Source organism: Pseudopodoces humilis, chromosome 10, assembly GCF_049639895.1.
Source record: "Pseudopodoces humilis isolate 2021_Gansu_Grassland_sample_001 chromosome 10, ASM4963989v1, whole genome shotgun sequence".
Classification (NCBI taxonomy): domain Eukaryota; kingdom Metazoa; phylum Chordata; class Aves; order Passeriformes; family Paridae; genus Pseudopodoces; species Pseudopodoces humilis.
This window is the reverse complement of record NC_142209.1, coordinates 1,753,046-1,773,126: the sequence shown is the minus strand read 5'-3', so window position 1 is coordinate 1,773,126 and position 20,081 is coordinate 1,753,046. Positions and strand designations below refer to the sequence as shown.

General features: G+C 38.5%; 1 protein-coding gene across 2 annotated transcripts in view; it reads right to left on the bottom strand.

The window, feature by feature from the left end:
- KIFAP3 (kinesin associated protein 3) overlaps positions 1–20,081 on the bottom strand; it is a 67,791-nt gene that overhangs the window by 18,968 nt on the left and 28,742 nt on the right. Inside the window, exons 12-19 of one of the 2 annotated variants that reach the window (XM_014257615.2) lie at positions 17,478–17,586; positions 16,501–16,613; positions 15,394–15,559; positions 15,050–15,178; positions 14,714–14,812; positions 13,891–13,976; positions 5,520–5,709; positions 1,232–1,331 (exon numbers count right to left, since the gene is read on the bottom strand). In XM_014257615.2, coding sequence (XP_014113090.1) covers positions 1,232–1,331; positions 5,520–5,709; positions 13,891–13,976; positions 14,714–14,812; positions 15,050–15,178; positions 15,394–15,559; positions 16,501–16,613; positions 17,478–17,586 — 992 coding nt within the window. The remainder of the gene's footprint in view (positions 1–1,231; positions 1,332–5,519; positions 5,710–13,890; positions 13,977–14,713; positions 14,813–15,049; positions 15,179–15,393; positions 15,560–16,500; positions 16,614–17,477; positions 17,587–20,081) is intronic. The other variant, XM_005528671.3, reaches the window with a different exon arrangement.

The following is a 20,081-nucleotide window of genomic DNA, read 5'->3' as shown; positions in this document are numbered from 1 at the left end:
TACATTTGGAAATAATCAGCACAGGCACCAGCATCCCATTCCCAAACACAGAGTCACACCACTCTGAACTTGATGCTTACTGAGTATAAATATTTACCTTTTTCTAGAAGATCCATCTCAAATTCTGCTTGCTTTTTTTTTTTTTTCTTTTTTTCCCTGAGCATGTTAGTTATTTTAATTTGTCCTTTAAAACGTTACCACCACTCCAGCCCTTACTCAGTGTTCAGCTTTCTGGTGCATCACAGGTAGAATAAACCAACAAAACTCAAGTCCACTGCCCTTGATTAATTCCAAGAAGCCAAAGTAAGGGAGGAAAATCTTTTTTGCTTCAGCTGTACATATTGTGAATAATTTACATTTTACAAATGGTGACTAAAGTTGTTAGTGGTGAAAAGAACATTATTCCTTTGGAAAGAAACAACTTCAGCCCCAGGGCTGGGCATATCCAGATAGCTGGATCCCTTTGAAGTGAATGCTGTACCTTGACTATCTAGGGTTTGAACTGTTTCCTGCTCATGAGTGCACAGAATTCATTATAAAATGATAAAATTTATATTTTATATATATTATAATTATGAAAGGCACTTCCTAAACTCTATGGCATCAGGATTTATGAAGATTCCATTCTTGGAAATGAGTGTTTTCTATTTTTTTTTTTCTATTTCATGGGAGAAGTTTATTCAGAAATTCAAACTGGAACAGCTTGCCAACATTGAGAAGGAGAGGTCTTTGACCAGAGGGGAAATTCAGAGAAAGATCTCCCAGAATATCAGCCTTTTGCTCCTGTATCCCATTTTCAAAGTGCCCTCAGGAATCTGACTGAGAATACCTTGGGAAGACTCAGGTTAATGGAAAAACACCTACAGCAGCTGAAAGACTTCTTTTAAATTTAAGAATATTGGAAACAAACATCATTGGGGTAAATCAGCATCTCAAGCCTCTCTTTAGATGTTTCCCAACATCTGAAGAGTATTTGAGCAGTTGTCACAACAGGTGGTGTGTTCTGTGTTACTGTTCTATTCTACAGCTTTTGGAAAGCTGTGATGTATTACAACATTAGGATGTTAAAATAGACAAGTGATTCAGGCAACAGACTCAAAGTGCTTGTGCAATGTAAATCATTCCTCCTGCTATGGGGACAAAAATTACTGAGCACTACAAATGAAGCCCTTCAAAGACACTTGAAGAGCCACTGCAGGATGATACGAATTCTTCACTAGGAGCAACTTACTTGCCAGAGAAGGGGTGCTGTCCAACCAGGTCCCCATTCTGAAGCTGGTAATCCCCGAAGATATCCGGACTCACCGCTCCATCGGGGGCTATCAGCCCATCTAGAAAAACAAAATACAGTGATTTGTAAAGAGCAAAATTGATGGTAAGTGGGCAAAACCACCTGTCCTGGTTTCTTTTAGAAATTCATTAGGAGTTTAACTTACAATATTTCTGTGAGGAACAAAAAATCAACAATAATAAAACCAGCAACTTCAAGTACAAAAAAAATTCTTACTGGGGCTCCAGGGAGCATCAGCCCACTGCTCTGAAAAATGCTGTACCTAAGAAATATTCTCTTAGCCCTTCTTCCTTAAGCCTATAAAAGTAATTTCAAGACAAATCTTGTCTTATCCATCAAAGTAAGCCCAGAGAACAAGTAATGAAAAAGGTAAAACATTAATCTTGATCAGCAGCATAAAAATAAAAAAGCAGCAAAGATCTTAATTGTTCAGATTCAACACTGCACCACTGTATCTCTTCAAACTTGTTGAGAAAAACAAGAAAGTGACTTCAAACCTGTTTATTTTATCTTGCCCATCTTTTAATTTTTCAGAGCTCTCTCCAACAAGGCCAGGTTTTTCATGTGATAGTCTCTTAAGAACACAGGTTACAGATTTTTTGTGCTTCCCTTATATTACAGCACTGGCATATGAAGATGCAGACATTTCTAAAGCCAGAAGTATTCCTTAAAGGCTTCACAGTCTCTGCTTGCTTTATGAGGGAAAGAAAATCAGGAGCTAACATCTTCCTTCTGTTACATCAATGTAAATCCAGAAAGCATCTTTGAAGTAAAGTCACTGAACTGACCCCAGCTGAGTGAGAGCCCAGCTTAACTCTTTGCTCTTCCCACTCACAAAACACATTTCTTTTTAATATTAAGAGCACAGTTCTTACTTGGTAATTACTATTAGGCTCTAATCAGATAAAACAAGCTCTTTCATTAAAACAGACCCTACATCAGTTTGTCTCCATTACTGTACAAAAACGATTCCAGACTTGAAGTGCACAAAGCATCCCCATTAAAACCAGGGCAGAAACAGGTACATCCAGACTGATACATTAAGAGTTTAAGAGAGGGAAGAAAGAGATTCCTAATGACTAGGAAGTTACAAATGCCATTCCACTTTAAAGAAAGAGAGATAAGATCCAGGGAGTCACAGGCCACTTAGCTTAACCTCTGTGGTTTCAAAACTACTAAAACTGCCTGTGCAGGAAGCGGTGGAAAGTTACTTACAGACACAAGGGCTTAGAGATGATGACTCTGGCATTCAAACAAATCTCCCTGTGCTTTATGAATTTACCTGATGTTTTTTGAAGATAATATAGTGACAAGTGATAAAAGGAATAGAATTGACACATCTAGATTTTTAACAGACATTTGATGAGGTGCTACAGAGATTCATTTAGAAGATAATACCTCATGGGAAAGCGACTGAATGCAAGGCAGCAGATTGCAAATGAAAAATGCCAGCCATGATCAGACCACATTTTAGCAGCATCAGATTGCTGTACATGGCCATGTTCTAATTGCAGACATGTGTGTACAGTATGTGGAGGAGTATGACTTGACAAGCAAGTGATCTGGCAGGGATCAATAATCCTCATTCTCTCAGCATGTTCAGCAGGACACGGGTACCCTGTGACATCACACAAATAGAAAATTCCCAAAGAAGTGAAAGTTGAAACAACCTTTATTAAGACTTGTACCAAATTTTTCTATCTCACCTCCTAGTCCATATGCTCCACTGAAATGAAATCAGGAGGACCATTATCACTTTTATACCTGCAGCACTTCAGATCAAAAGCAATCCATTTAAGTGACTGTGCATTTTAAATAGTCAGGCTAGGTTAAAAGTTGTCTTCTTGGAGAGCAAAGAAACTTAAAAATAACGTCTGTCTTCATATTAATAAAGCCAGCACTACATTTTAACTCTGAGGCTACTGCTACCACTACTTAAAGTGTCTTCAATCAAGAGTGTTAACAGTCAAACCATAACACTCAGAGTTATGGCTCACATGAATTTATAGGAAAATGAAAGCACATGGATAGCATCAGCTGCAGAAAATGTGATTACACAGTTAAAGGACATCTGTTGTTATGTACGTTTCAACATAAATTAGGTCATGTACTTTCAGAGCAAGAGAGACACTGAGCTCAGGAAGGTAACTTCAGAGATTCTACCACATTTTTCATGTAGATTTAAATTACTGTGCAAGAAGAGATTGGCCTGTCATGAAGTAAGGAACTCATCTTGCCATCAGCGAGCTCAGGAACGATTATGGTCAAGGTGGGACTTGTACTGAGTGTCAGCCATCAGTGTAGATCACTTCTAAAATTATCAAACTGGAATATAAGTATTTCATTTCTGACAGCACAAAGATCTGTACTTTTGGTGGGTTTGGGTTTTTTTCACTAAATAATGATCTGTCCTTCAAAAACCCAAATCTCTGTTCCAACTGGTACCTTAACCTGTAGCCTTTTCAAAGGAATATTATGTCTCTTTTGAGATGCCACATTTCAAAAGCTGAAGTCTAGGAAATTGCAGAAGCACACAATTACTGACACTTGTTGCAATGAACCCGAGCAGTGAATCTACCTTTTAAATATAATCACTCTTTAAAAGGGCTACCTTTAAAAACAAAAGCACATTTCAAACATCTGCAGAACATATCACCAGAATTCTACCTTTCCTTCCCAGTCAACAATCAATTCCAGCACAAAAAATCCAAAAGGGAAAAAATATGACACTAAAGAGGCAAGTTGCTATGGCAGAAGAAAAAGAAGCTTTATGTTCTGATATCCTTTGAGAACAGTATTTGAAATGCTACTGAGACCTTGCACAATTATTTTTTTGCAGCAGCTATGAGTGAAGACAATGGGGTTTAGTGGTTTTGTTTTTCTAATTACTCTTCCTGCAAACTGATCCAGAGTCACAGAGTTTTGTGACTCATGCTTCATGGCAGAGGACTGGACACTTATGTAGAAAATGAAAAACACAGACAGCAATTAAAAAAAAAAAAAAAAAAAAAGAAAGAAAAAATTCATGCACTCAGTTATCCAGGAGTTTGAAAGGGATCTAAACCCACAAGTTTGAGAGGATAAGCCAACTCCTAGTTAGAAAAAGTTATGAAGTCATTTATCCACTGGGCAAATTATTTCATTATTGTCTCCTGCAAAGTTTTTTTGAACCTTCCTCCTGAACAGCTGGCAACACTGGATTAGATAAATCAGCATTTACAGAAGAGATTCACATGCTTCCCTAAATCCTAGATATACAACAGCAAAAATCACACAGATAGATTTAGTTTAAAGTCATGGAATGATGGCCTCTGCTAAAGAATCTACAAGTTTGCTGTGACTCAAGTCTTTCATCAATATCTGTAATAAAAATCCCATTACAAAACTAAAATTCAAAATTCAGCACAAATCCCACAGCTGTGAATTTAACAGAGATGAGAGAAGGTTTTTGCTTACAGAGCAAACAAACTATGGACACAAGAAATAGGTGGGAAGAACAAGGCTGGGCCACCTTTACTTGACTCCATTGTCATGGTCCATCAGCTCTCTGAGACAGGTCTACTCATATTCCTGCAGACCTGTAACATTTCCTAAAATCATGGATATGCAGTACTTAATCCATCACTAACACCCTGATGCCTTAGGATTTTTAGCTTCTATATTTTTCAAATCTTGTACTGCTTTAGTGTATAACTCTAAACTCCATAGGAAGTGTTACTTAACTGTCTTCACATTTTGGCCAGGCAAACCAATTCCTGAAACTCAAGGACACCTCACTGCTTCAGGCCCCAAAAAGTATGAATGAAAGTGAATTATGGGGGAGCAAACTGGAGGGTAAATGACTTTTTTACCTGAAGCTGTAACTGGAGGATTAACCCCTGATATGTAAATGGACCAAACTTATAATTGTCTGAAAAACTCATTGCCATCAGTCTATCTTGGGTGTAGCCCCTTCTGGAGGCTTTTGACTGCCCAAGGTGTACCTATTGAAAGCCTTCAATAAATACCCACTCTTATTCTCTTAATCTTATCTAGCCTCTGTTCTAGGTAGCCACTCCATGGCATCAACCCCAACAAGGACAAGCCCATCCCTGGCTGGCATCAGTGCTGCTCCCAGTGCCAAAAAACCAGAACTGTCCTGCTGGTTTGAGTCAGGCCTAGCTCAAGCTCCCACTGCAAATGCAGAAGTGGCAATCCCAGGGCTAAATACTGACAGGTGCTGCCTTACCTGCACTATAGTAGAGGTCAGGTCTCTCCAGAATATCCCCCTCATGGATGTAGGGCTCAATGGGATCATCCCCATACAGGTACTGCTCGCTGTCATCCATCTGCCGGCTCTCCACCATCTCCAGCCACTGCGAGTTGTGCCATCGAAACTTCTCTGTCTGGATTTTTTTAGCCCATTCCTCATCGTATTCCTGGTAAAAATCACCACACAGTGGTTTAGGATGAGCTATAGACAAAGCTGGTGTAAGGACATGGCAGGGGAATCCAACATCAGCAAAAGATGCAAGTTCAGGGCCCGGTGACTTTAATGCTCTGCTCAGTTGCACGTTCTTTGAGCAAAGAAGGGATTTTGTAAGCGTTGAGCATTATTTGGGTTTGTGATGTAGCAGTACAACCTTCCCTTCATGGTTTGGAACCTTACACCAAACAGAAAAAACTGCTTTGAACAGAACAGTTCTATCATCAGTCTCCTCATTTGGTTTAATTTAAAAGAAAATACAAATTACTGCCAATCTTCAGGGGATTTTTAGTATTTAATTATTAACATTGGCCAAATACCTTGCACATCTTCATTAGATAATCATTTCCTAGGACAACTAGCTACTAAAAAAATCTATTGAGAAAAAAGGCTGTGATAAAACCAATAAATTTCTTTCATGAGCTCCAGCAAGAATTTAATTTTCAACTTCATGTCAAATTCTATGTATAGTGCTGAACAACCACAAAAATGGTAGGCAAGTAAACTCTGAGGGGAACTTCTCCAGAAAGCTGAGTAAAACAGGATATAGGTTCCAGTCATTATGGAAAAACATACAGGCATGAAATTTCAATCTGGATTACAGCCTAACTGCACTCAAGTGATGTGATATCCATGTAAAGGAACACCAGCATGAAGTGACATAGCCTATGGTCACTGCAATCAGCTGTTCAGAGAAGGATCTTCTAAACAGAGCAGATTTTGGGGGCTTGTGATTTCCACAGAGGGAGCACCAACCCATGGATAACATTCAGTTCCTCAATCCTGCTGGGAAGATAGGACTCAGCTATCTCTAGGAAGCTCATACATATGCAACCTGCAGATGGTACCAATTTGGGAATAGTCACAAATAATACACCACAATTTGTACTTTTTTAAACCAAAGTATTGTGAGCAAGAATAACATCCCTAACCAGAATGTTTCTTCTTGTGGGAAGAAATATCCTTATGAAACACATCCCACTCCACTGTCTTCTAAGCTAATTACAAAGGAGAGAGAAGTTGAAAATAATTTCTTCACTCTCATGGTTTGGTTAACACATGATCTAGACAGAGTTTCCTCAGAGATCTAAACTGGAGTAGTTTAAGGCTTTAAAAATCTGTTTTATTTAGCCCTGAACAGGAAAATGACACACAATTTGTGATAATGCCTTGGTTGTGGAAGTGGGAATTTCTGCTCCTGCCAGACATGCCAAAGTAGATCTGTCTCCAACCAGAGGCCATAAAATGGCAGAGAAGGCAGAATCAGATAGCTTAGTAGCTCAGATTAAACTTCTGAAAGCCCTATAATCTGAACTAGAGGTTTTCAACTGACTAAATATTCAACCAGCCATGTCTTCATTGCTATCATGTGTGTTCCACAGGTAACACACCCTACCCTGTGCCTTTTCCACCTTTGGATTGCTGGATAACACACAAGCCAGCTGGCCCTGCCAGTCTGGCAAAGGCTTCTCTGACATTGCCAACAACTGTAACACCCAAGATTTCATTATTCTCAATTTCTTTCAATTCCACCTGTGATCAACACTAATTCCACTCCTCACCATCCTGGCACTCCTGTTCAGTGATCCTGTCCAAAACCTGGCATCCTGCACAATTTCCACACCCACAGCAGGTATCTCCCGTGGGATCTATATATATTCTCAGTGCCTAGGGGAGCAAAATTCCACTTTGTGTCTGTCAGTATTACTGCAGCCTTAGGGAGGGAGAAAAGACAAGACCAAAAACCCAACGAACACACACTTACACCTCCTACTGTTTGGAAAAGAACACCTCAGGCTATTTCTTGATATTTTTTTTTCTTCTCCATTTCCACTCTTGATTAAAAACTAGAAGTGACAGTAAAAACTTGGAAAAATCAAGCTCATCACTGAGATTTATAAAATGTCTCATAAAGAAAAGACAAGGCATGGCTTTCAATGATGATATCTGACCAGCACCTTGGAAACAGCTCCTTTGCTGCATCTGCCAGAGCTAAATCCTGGGCTGGCTATTATGTCAGCCTCCAGCAGTTGTGAATTACTTAAAAGCTTTAGAGAAACATCTTGTAACTGCCAGAAATCATACTGCAGTCTCAAGAACACTATTGCCAGAAGTCATGATTGCAAAGAAGGGGAGGAAAATAAACAAATTTAACAAACAGCAAATTAGATTAACCTCTCTGAAAGCTGAATCCCTTTTACTTTTCAAATTTCTCAAAAGCCAAAAGGCCATCAGCTAAATCACCTCACTCACATTTACCATCAATACACTTTGAAAACACTTGAATATCCCCAAAGTTACAACCCTAAATGTATCCCACTTCCTGACATCAGAGTTCCATTCACACCACTGTCCAAACATACTGAATGTCTGTCAGAAATAGACATCAACTTCTTATATCCTCCTGCAAAAATCAGTTAACATTTCTCAGATTCTAACTGACTTTTCCTTCAGATAATGACAGCAGGGCAGAATATTTCTATATATTCCACATTTACCATCCTCTTTTAAGAGGTTTAAGATTCCCAGGTAATTTTCCTCAATCATTCACCCAAATTTTGGAAAAGGGTATTAGCAACTGAACAGCACATTACTTAAAAACTACAATTTATCCATTCAAGTACTTTGGCAACTTTGTTCTTGTTGTTCATTCCCAGTGCAAAAAGCAAGGTACAAATGTTACAAAGAAGTGACTGCACCAGATCTAGATCAATGATCAGTTTTGTCAGGAGCTTCATCCTGGCAGCAATCACAGAAATGGAAGATTTGCAATAATCTAGAATAATTTACATAACCTCAGCACAAAAAAAAATTCATTTAAGTAGTGCTAGATCAGTCTGTAGATTTTCCATGGAAATATGCAAAACCACCACTGGGTAAATGATTAATGGAATAACATCAGAATGGAAGAAAAGCTGTAAATGCAGGACTACAGCCAAAAGGCACAAATAAACCAAATTAAAGACATTTAGAGCAAAACAATTCCCTAAAACACTTCAAGTTTTCCAGTAATCATATTCTGACCTATTAAAACCTTTCTTATTATTATTTTGTGAAGTTTTTTGGTGTTTGTTTTTTTTTTTTTATAATTTTGTTTTTCTGTTTTGGTTGGGTTTTGGTTTTTAAATACACAAAGTACTCTGTCTTTACAAGGGAATTTCTGCAAACATGAAACCAGAAAACTGAAAATTATGGAGATAGAGCTATAGCTTTGAGCCCTCCAGTCCTTTTAAATGTTAGGCTACTGGAAAAGCACTGCAAGGGAGAATGAGGTGAACAGAATGTGCCTATTTTCCAACACCACCCCCCTCAAACACTGCAGTCATGGTCAGAAACTTAAAAGGAGGAATTCTGAAAGCTGATTTGATTCTCTTTGGAGCTCCCTGACATCACTGTTTTTAACATTCGGTTTCCATAAATCCAGAAGTGTCATAGAAGATGTATGGCTCGACTCTGGGAGGAATGTGCCATCCTTTTTGAAGTTCTACTTCCAGCTTTGTTTACTACTGAACCATTGAAATATTATGAAGCGTTAACTGGCCTATTATCAGAGCGTGTCTGTTCCCTATCAGGGTCCCCTTTGTCACTGGCTTCCGTCACACCTTGTATCTGATTAACACACTATAGGATAACACAGAGCTACACAGATCTGCTTTGTGTTCTCTCACAGCTGATGGAAAACAGATTTTCCTTTTCACTTTAATGTGGTTGCCCTTTAATTGGGTCTGTAATAGGGTTCATTTGATGTGATTCCTCATACTGAACTCAAACTGCTATACAATAAGTAGAATGCTCATTATGTTCAAGGCTCTACTTAGTGATTTGTTACATTCTTCATTAAAAATCTACTGTTTGCATGAAAGATTAAATTAACTATTTATTAAGAAAGAAAAGATTTATCTTGTCTAGCTATCTAAAAGTTAGGCATGTGATTTTAAATCTGTGCCTCTACAAACTAAGGAGAGAAACAGATGTTAGGGATCACCTTCTGCAGGTGCCTACCACACCTTACTTAGTGTAAGTACCACTGCAGGGCAATTCCTTCACAGGCCAGGGAAAAAAATCCTTCCACCACTTACACTTGTGCAACCTGGAGTAACTGCTTCACAATCAGCTTCATTACTATAAATATATTCTGACAGGAAGCTCACAGAAATCTGGGAGCTGAAATTAATGGCAAGGCAAGGAAAAAAGAGTAACCATTGATTCCCTCTAAATTTAGGTGGTTCCATAAAATGTAGGGCACCCTCAAGGTTCCTGTATTGGCTGTAGCAGACTAGAGAAAGTTTTTCCCCTCCCTTTTGGAGGAATGTAAGATACCTCATTGGCAACTTGTTTTGTAAGTAACAGATCAATGGTTTAGCTCATCTTCTTAGTCCTACAAATCCGGAGAACAGGCACCAGTGCTGAAAGGGAATCTGTCCAAATCAGGTTTTATGTGAAGACAAAAACAATCAGGACACTCTTGCCTTATCTAAAGCTGCCTGTGGTTACTCTGCTGCAGGCAGAGCCACAAGAAGCAGACTGCTGGCAAATTGAACAATGAACAGAGGAAACTGCAGCAGCTCAGCTACAGCCCCAGCCCCTCTGCCCACCTTTCTGTTCTCATGTTTGCTACAGGATAACAGGGCAACAAGATGCACCACAGAAAGGGAGTCCTGTCAAATGAAGGGAAAACCTTTTTTCCTGGAGTGACTACAGCACTCTTCATGGAAAGAGGACACCAAGCTGGAGTCAAAGGTTATCTATTTTCAGAGCATGCTGCCTATTCAAATAAAGCCCACAGCAAATCCCTGTGGTCTGCTCTTCCTTGACTCTAAGAGAGCTGGCCAACATCTCCTACAGCTGGCCCCAAATCCCAGAGCATGGAGGGTTCACAGCACATTCCTGCTTCTTATGTGAAATTCCAGCATTCCCAGCATGGAGGATTTCTATCAGGGAGCTTAGCTAACATGGAAAGATGCAAGCTGATCATTAACAATGAATTCCATAAAAGGCAAACATTATTTGCCATTCATTACAAATACCCAGGGCAAAGAACAAGAGCTGGAAAAACACCTTAGGCATGAGGCCCTTCCTAAATCCCACAGACAATGCTGTAACTATCTAAAATGTTGTTTTACTCCTGAAGTATTGTGATCCACTCTTGATCATAAGAGAAACAAGATGGTCTTGAGAAACTGGTCTGGATTTGAAGATGCAAAGGCACTGAAGAGGAAAATCGGGGGAAAGGGGAGGGTCAGACTACAGAGATCCTAGGATCTGATGATGGTTAATTAAATACCCTTTGAATAAATGAGGAAAATAGTTTGACTGCAATAAAACTGAGCTAGGAGCAGAAAAATAATAAGAAACCTGACATATGAGTAGGCCTCTTGGCTCTTGATAATGTTGCCTAAGGTGAAGAGAATAAAACCATCTCAAGTAAGCTGACATCTCTTTCCACAAGCTTGGAGTTGCAGTTGTCCAGGCTTCTGCAGCAGGGGAAAAGGGAAATGAATTTGCTCGAGACTCCCATACCAGCTGCTGATTCCAGGCTTTCAGCTAAGCCCTGAGAGCTGCCCCACTTTAGGGGTACAAGCACACTGAACTGGCTGCTTGCTGCCAAAGCTCAGCACGGGACTGAGACTGAAGCATTCCTAAATCATCAACTCAGACATTTTTTGACAAAAGGGATATCTTGCTTCTCCCAGTGCAAAGCTGAGACTGCCCAGTATATATTGTGCTAAACCAGCACATCTGTTTCAGTTCATCAATGGCAGAGTCCAGCCAAGCTATATTAAACAAATCATCACTAGTGTAACATTTCCATAATTTCTGTGACAATTACTTTACTACAGAAAGCATTTCTCCCCTAAGGCTTATAAGCCATGTGATTTTCTCCAGTGCTATTTCAATCACAGTATATACAGCTCATTGATGAGTGAAAGAAACATTTGTCTCCCTGAGTAGAAATTATTTTCAAATCTACTCCCCAACATTTATTTTCTGATTTCCATCAGAGGACCTACTCCTGTCAGCATGTGTGCAACAAGAAGACTGAACCGTGAAGGTTTGCTTGTTGTGGATTTAGCATAGATAAGAGGATCCACCACTCTTGGAGACTGTTCAGACACCTCAGCAGGCACTGCTGGTGTAAAAGTGCCCCACAATCAAACACCTCTGTGTTTACAGCCTGCTTTAACATTCCTTTAACACCTATCAAGATCTGAGCTTCTGATAACTTACCTCTTCTGTTTCCTACCATCGATAATTAGAACATGTTGCCTTTTGTGCTTGTGTTTTTTTTGTACTGAGAGACACAAATGCAATCAGATTCCAGCATGATTGAGAAAGCAATCAATTAATTAATAGTTTTCTTTGCCTTCCAGAAAAGAGAGCATATTATGCTTCCTGTTCCACTCAAGGCCATGGTGTTTATCCAACTTATAAAGATACACACAGATGATAAAGCCAGAAAGACCTTCTTGGAAAAAGAACTCTCCTAACTCACCAGCTTACACCATTCTAAGAATGGCATTGCTCACAAGCAAAGAAGAAGATAATTTACCACCATGCAAGCTGCTCTCAGTATGCATTTGGTGTCTCTTCCTTTACCCCCAACAACCACAGTACCACAACATTTCTTCCCTTTATTCTTCCTCAAGGCCCTGAAAGTCATGTCCAGTGCTTTTTGCAAGTTGAGAAGCCTCTCCCATCCATTTTCTTAGCACTTCTCACTGACTCACAGTGAGCATAAATATATTATGTTCTTAAGAAGGGAAAATAGGCTAAGTACATTTTACTCAGATGGTAATACTGAATATGAAGCTGTATTTTTGTATGTTTATTCTTCTAGATTCTATAAATTTTGCTTAATACTATTACTAACAATTTTTCACCAACTAGCTATTACAACACACCTCACTGCAAAGCTTCCCCATATGAGCAAATCAACATGTGAGTCACTTGGAAATTGCACTGGCCCCAAGGTAAAACAAGTGTTGGATGCACTCAGATTGTCCAGCCTCACACAGGAGAAAAATAAAATCCTTCCACTGTTTCCATTGGAGATGTCCCTAGAAACAGGTGTTTGTGTTAAGATTCTGAACATGATGCCCATCATAAATAATTATCATCTGAGTTTAAATCTAGTCCTTCGTGAATATCAGCAGCAACTCTACCACTGGAGCAAATTTTCATTCCATACCTCCAAGAAAAGAGAGAGCCAGATAAAAAGAATTCCAGTTCAGAAAATGTTAAGTCATTTTACTGGTTTAAGGGGACTATTAAATTAGAAGACATTATTAATGAGTAACAAGAGAAGAAGGTAAACTAGACTACATATAGTATTTTGCAGTGCAAGTTAGGCCTTACACTATATTAAAGTTTTCAGAGAACAAGCTGTAATACACATAATTCAACTGAAAAAGGAACAATGTAGATGACTGAAAAAAGCAGTAGGGTAGACAAAGGCACTGCTGCTCTTGACTCAGTTAAATTGTCTTTGGCTATAAAATTTCATTTCCTAACAGCTACTCTATACCCAAAAGGATGTACAGTCACTACAATCCTCAACAGCGCTTGATAACTTAGTATTCTTTCTTTTTTCCAATTTAGCAGTGTATTACAACTGTCCCAAAAGTTTACTGTGATCCGTGGATAGTTGGACAAACTAAATTATGTAGCTAAAGGAAACCTATCCAAAAGATGAAGGCAATATTAGAGTGACTGTTCCCTCAGCAGGGAACAGCCAGCGTCAGGATCGCTGCCACATTTTCTTTTTGAAACAAATATTGGCATCAGGCAATGTAGAGAAGCTGAATAAAGCTGCTGGGTAACAAGAGCCATTTGTTTGGAGAACTAAGAAATAATGAAAGCTTGGCACACTTATGTAATGTGATTAATTTATTGAAGTCTGAAAGCGCTTTTAAAAAGTGTAAAGTTAACTTGTATGAATTTTCAAAGTACATACACACTTTTTGGAAGTCTGATGCAGAGCCTAATGATTGTCATTGTGCCCTGAAAACTCATCTTTTATCCATATGATTAGAAAGTTGCACAAGAAAAATACTTTCATTTTGCCATATATTTATTTATTTTCAAATTCTCTTGTGTAAAGAGGCTCTGGAAGGATAAAGGAAGTCAGACCTACCGCTATGATATCCAGAGTGTTGTCACAAACCTTGCGGATCTCAGCGTTTTTATCATGCATCAAGTCTATAAGATATGCTGGGGCTTCTGCAAAGCAACTGTTAAGGAGAAAAACTTTCCCCACACCCCTCACAACCCTGGGTTCTTCACACTGCAAATTTCACTAAGAAGCAGAGGCAGGAATTTTTCATCTCATGTAGCAAGAATGCATTTTTCAAATGTTGCTGCTGTATCATCCCAGAATTACAGGACACAAAGAATAACCACCCAAATCGCTTCTCAGATATTCCACAGAGATTAAAGGCAAAAAGAACATGAAGAAGTATTCTTTGTATTGTTAGCAATATAATCACTGACTTGCTATCCCTCCTAGGGTTCACTGAACCCACTCTGAATGCTTCAATAAAATTTAACATTCAGTTAAGGCCCACAAAATTTCAGACCATGCAACATATTTGTATAATGGTGCAATGCAAAAAATTTGCCTACACTCTATATACGTTCTTCTATGAACTGTGAATTTCATTATGATTTGCAAAAGAAATTCAGACAGTAAATCAGATTGGATAGCAACTAATGAGTCACCTGGTCCAGTGATCCCCCTCCTACTCACCTCCCTGCTTCAAAGCAAACTAAGTTTTAATCTTTACTATTAATCTTACAGTCCCTTTACATGCTTAGGCTGCCTGGGTTCTTTTCTTCAGCTGAAATAAACATTTACAAAGAAACCTCTGAGATCATGAGGTTACTGCAAGAGAAATAGAAGTCAAACACCAGCAATGGCAAATTAGTTAATTCTAGATGTTTCATCTGTAAAAAGATACGTGTTTCCTTGATGATGACATCTCTGGTGGCTTGGTGGAACACCATCTGATAAAATACATAGATGATCTGGCAGACAAACTCATCATCTTCCTGCTGAGCTGCAAGGAGAAAAAAAAATCCACCATGATTTCAAATCTCACAAATAGAAGCTTTTGATGGTAAAAGAGTAGTGAGGTGTGGGAAAACCCAAACTTATTAGACCACTAAGGATCTATCACTAGCAGAGGAACTGCTCCTCCTTCCCATACAAACACCAACCCCTGCCTTGCAAGGAAACAGCAATGCCAGTTACAGCCTCTGCTGTGCACAAATCAAGTCAAACACGGCCAATTTACCGTTCAGAAGCTCAATGAGTGCAGGGATGATTCCAGATTTAGCCAGCAGTGCAGCACAGGAGTCATCCATGGAAACAGTCCCAATCATGATCACCACTTCCAAAACGAGGTCATCCTCAGCACAACCTGCTAAGGCAGAAGGCAGGAAGTAGGAAGGATTACCTCTCTCAGAAATTCTTAACCTACTGGCAGTTGTGCATTTATCTGCAGACATGATTCTATTCTTCAGTGTTACATTTTCCTAAACAACCACAAATTACAAAGGTAAACAGACTCTACTCTGAGCACTCTAAATATTCTACAAGAGACTCTGCTTTGGAAGCCCAACCCAACTTTGTACAGACCTGGTTTTAGCTTATCCTTGAGATATGGAACCAGTTTGTATTCCTTCAGCACAAGTTCCCAGTCCAGCTCTGGTAAGGTCAAATTTGCAAGTGTTCCCAGGCATTCAATCACAAATTCTTCTTCTTCATCATTTGATACTTGAGCTGCTAAATCACCAACATATTCCTGACGAAAATACAGCAACAACCATTACAAATTAATAATTTGGGTTCCTAAAGAACTCACATCTCAGCCAAACTAAAGCTAGTTCTCAAAAGAAAACAAAAGAGACTTTAGTCCTGAAATAAGGACTAATAAGGCAGTTTCAATTCCAGTGGATTAATAATCTAAGAAAACATTTCAGCACTCTTCCTCCCCATCCTTTCACTTTCAAGGGATATGGATTGTTTGTTCAAACTTTCCAAAAGTGGTTGCTACAACAAAGAGGTTAAAAAAGCCTTTAGAGAAAAAGGAAAAGAATATAGAGAATACCATCCTGCATTAGTGGCAGAAATGGATTTTTTTACCTAAAGATTTGAATAAGTAACTACAAGATTTTCTGAGGACATGAAGAGGGGAATAATGGCTTCTACTTACTCTTTCATACTGCTTTAAGACAATTTGATATTCAATCCACATTTTCAAAATATGTTTAAAATCTCCATGATTGCAATGATGTGTTTTCCTCCTTTCTTTTGAAAGGATGGCTTTAAAGGATCAATATTTAAATATGAAGTATTTAAAACACCCACAAATATAATACACTTGGCACAGTGGGGGGGAAAAAAAAAACCACCAGATTTTTCTCTCTGGATTCAAAAGAGAAAATTTAGGATAACTGAATTGTTATGATGTTCACCCCAGCAACTGGGGCTTCTTTGTTTGTTTGTGTGTTTATTTTCAAACTGACTGGATAAGGCTTAAGATCTGTTTTCCCCATAGTGGGGAATCCAAACTCTGATCTACCAGCTGAGATAGCCTTAAAAAACAAAACATAAATCACCCCAGGACACACAAGGAAACTTAAATTGGACACCCTGCAAAACCAACCACGGCAGCTCTCCAGAGCCAGTCTTTTCTAGAAGGATAAAAAACAGAGATCACATTAGGTAAGACCTAACACTTACAATAAACTGGCTTTTAGTTGGTCCATCATGTTGTGAAATATTTCTGATCATCTTCATTAACAAAGGGTCCTTAAACTTCAAAGCTCGCTTCATGAGCATTTTCAAACCATTTCCTGAAAAGAAACAAACACTTAGAAAATCCTCCAAATAAAATAATAATAAAAAAAAAAAAGGGAAAATACTGGCTGATCAGAGATCAACATGTACCCAAAAAAATGGTTTAAGTTTTAAAAGTTTAGATTGAAAAAGTGCACAGCAGTTAGTCTAGGCACAGAGACTTCTCCCATTCCATAGAATAAATATCTTGTTATGCTTTTAAAAGTTTAAAAGATCTATGCATGGGAACAGATCTGAAGTAGTTGACCACCTAGAACAAATCTCAGTGTTACCATTATGCTTCCAAAAGATCACCCTGCCTACCTAAAAGGTGCTGCTAGCTTGAGTTTCACATTTAATATAAAACTGGATGTCTCTGCTCTCCCTTCTACAGAGCTATTCATAGAATTTTAAAGTGGAATTTCAGGCCACAGAATCTCTTGATTGCAACTATCCCCTCTGAAGGCCAGTAATTGACTGCAGCAGCTCCTAAGGAAAATGCTGAGCACAAGTGAAAGTTGGAGCTGCTGAGCAATATTTTTTTCATTTAAAACTGCTAGTATGCAAATAATAAAATTTTAAAAGCAATCCAGAGCTACTGCAAGAAATGCAGAACTATCCAGACCATGAATCAAAAAATTAGAACCCAAATGAAGCTCAATTATAATAAAAAAATTAATGGAAAGATTCAAAAGACATCACTGCTTTTCACTTGATACTAGCAGGTGAAACACCAATCAGCCAAGGATGGATTTTAGGCAAGAGGCAGAATAAAATCCTGATGTCATAACTCAAATGTACATAATTTGCACATGTAAGTATAATAAAAGAAAATATACAATGTGTTGTCATCTCCAAACCCCCACCAAAACCTCAGTTACCTTCACAGATAAGCTGCACATTTCTTTTGTTGGCAGCAAGATTAATACAGAAAGAAATAAGCTCCAGATCAACTCGCTCATCAGGACACTCAAAAAGCATCTTCATTAACTGCCAAGAAACACAAGCACACTTAGGTCATTAATCTTTGCAAAGCATTAGAAAAGCACTGTTATGATATCAACTACAGTAACTTTTTTTAAAAATTAGTATTCAGCATTTCTACAGGAACAGTGAAAGTTACAAAGCTCAGGGGCATGACATGTATAGATCCATTATTTATGGATAAAAATCCATATAAAGTGCCAAAAATTACAATCACTCATCACCTTAAATTAACTTGGTTTAGTTACATTTTTTTGCTACCACTGAAATTTTTGTCTAACTGGTTTTTAGTATTTGTGAATGGATAAATTTGTTTAGAAAGCTTAGGTGAATTTAATACAAGAAAAAAAAAAAACCCACAATTTAATTCCACAGAAAGTCAGATTAATACCTCTTAGCTTAATAAAATTATGACTCTAAACAGACACTTAATTGTAAAATAATTCTACTACTATTTTGCTGTGAGTTACTCCACTGATAGGTAATTTAGCTGTCTCTGCAGCACTGTTCTTCATCTTTGCAGCTTCCAGCTAGAGCTGAACACTGCCACATCCCACAGACTCCTCAGCAGTAATCCCATTCTTCTGGTAACATTAATGGAAGTAGACAATCACCTACAATCCTGTTCAAACTGTTCACCAAATGTCAGTGAATTCCCAGGTGATTCCCAAGGCTCCTAACCTATGGATTGCCATCATTTTCCACACCTGGCTCTGTATTGTCCATTACATCACAGGCTGGCTATCCTGGCTCATTTGGTTCAACAGGAACAGGTTTCCAAATGGCATTTGGAATATATGAACATGACTGAAATAAACCCATTTCTTTTCCCTCTGGTTCCAATCCTGGCAGACAAGCCCTGCACAACTTCAGGGCTGGGGGACATCACCCTGTTTGTCTCTAAAACCCATTCAGTTCATAAGACATATTTAGATTATAATGCAAACCAGTGTGATGACAAGACTGAGATTACTGGAAGAGGAAACAACAAAGCCTAAAGATAAGCAGGACATAAGGTACAAAAACTGTAGCTCAAAAAGGGGCTGGAGGACAAGAAAGCAATAAATAATCATTAAATTTAATGATTAACTAATCATTAAATATTTGTGTGCTTGCCCCCTGGTGGAAAGACAGGTCTGTAATGCATTAAAAGCTAGAGGAAGTAGGCGAAGAATCCATTTAAAGAGGAGAAAATAAAAAGAAACAATAGGATTGCAGGATTTCCCTACAAAGTGTTTTACTCCAGCCATTCTGTATGTTTACTTATTATCAGATAGAAGGCTGTCATTCCAAAGGGACCCAAAAAATCCCCCAAGTAAAAACTACATTACAACATAGTTATTTATGTCTTTCCTGAGACTTTCATGTACTCATTTAAAAGCTATCATTGATTTCTTCCTCCCTTTCTTAAAAAGGTAGAATCAGATTTCTCTAGGTTGTTTTAAGAACTTATAAAATCCCTGGTTTATTAAATCCTTAAGCCTGACAGTCACATAAGAGGGAATTAACAGAGAAGAAAATTGCCATTTAACAAGTAGAACACGAGCATTCAAAAATCACCCCCCGCAACTCTTCTGTTACAAAACCTTTAAAAACAGATTTTTAAAACCCTTCAAATAATTTGAAAGGAAACATTCTCATTACTTACACAATACAAAATCTGTGGAAATTAAATGTTTAACAAGATGGGATTACACTGTTAATTACTGAACTACTTCTCTATAAAAAGAAAAAAATATATCCAGTTTCAATTAAAGCCATTCAAATTTTAAAATAATAGTTTCATACGAGTTCCATGTTTCCCATTATGTCTTCATTTAATTTGATTGCTTCTTGTGCCACTTCAAAAGGAAGAGTAATTGCTGCCAAATAGGAAATATTAAAATTAAATTTGTTCTGCTTTTACTATGTCCATTGTCATCTTTTACTGATTTAACAGGAAGGCAGTAAAAAGACTGCAGCATGTGCAGTGAAGAGGCAGTAGTGTTCAATCAGACAAGTCCCATATTGAGTATCAGATACCACAGACCAGCACTGAAATCACTGTGTCTAGACTCTCTGGCACCTGCCTTCACTTATTTACCAGTGACCAGAGGCCAACCCCCACAGCTCTGTGCTCACATACACCTCTGTCCAACCCCCTCCCCAAGCCCAGCTCCAACATCTTTGAATGATTATGCCAGAACTGCATGCCTCAGGAATCTCTCCTGAGCGGCTACTCCCCAACTCTGCCGTTTGAAGTGATGCTCTGGTTTCTGAACTTCAGCAGATAATGGCGGACAGGAGCAAAGGGGGCTGTCAAGAGAGGACGTTTACCAGCATTAAGCTGAAAAGAAGCTTAGAGATCAAAGAGGAGCCAAACAGGACAACCGTGGTGGAAAACATGTGGGCAGCTTTGGAGAACCTTGCACACCGCTCTGCGGTAAAATATTAAATATCACCATGACATCACTGCCTAACCATGCCCTTTGATTGGCCAGGTTATTACCAATAAAGGCTTT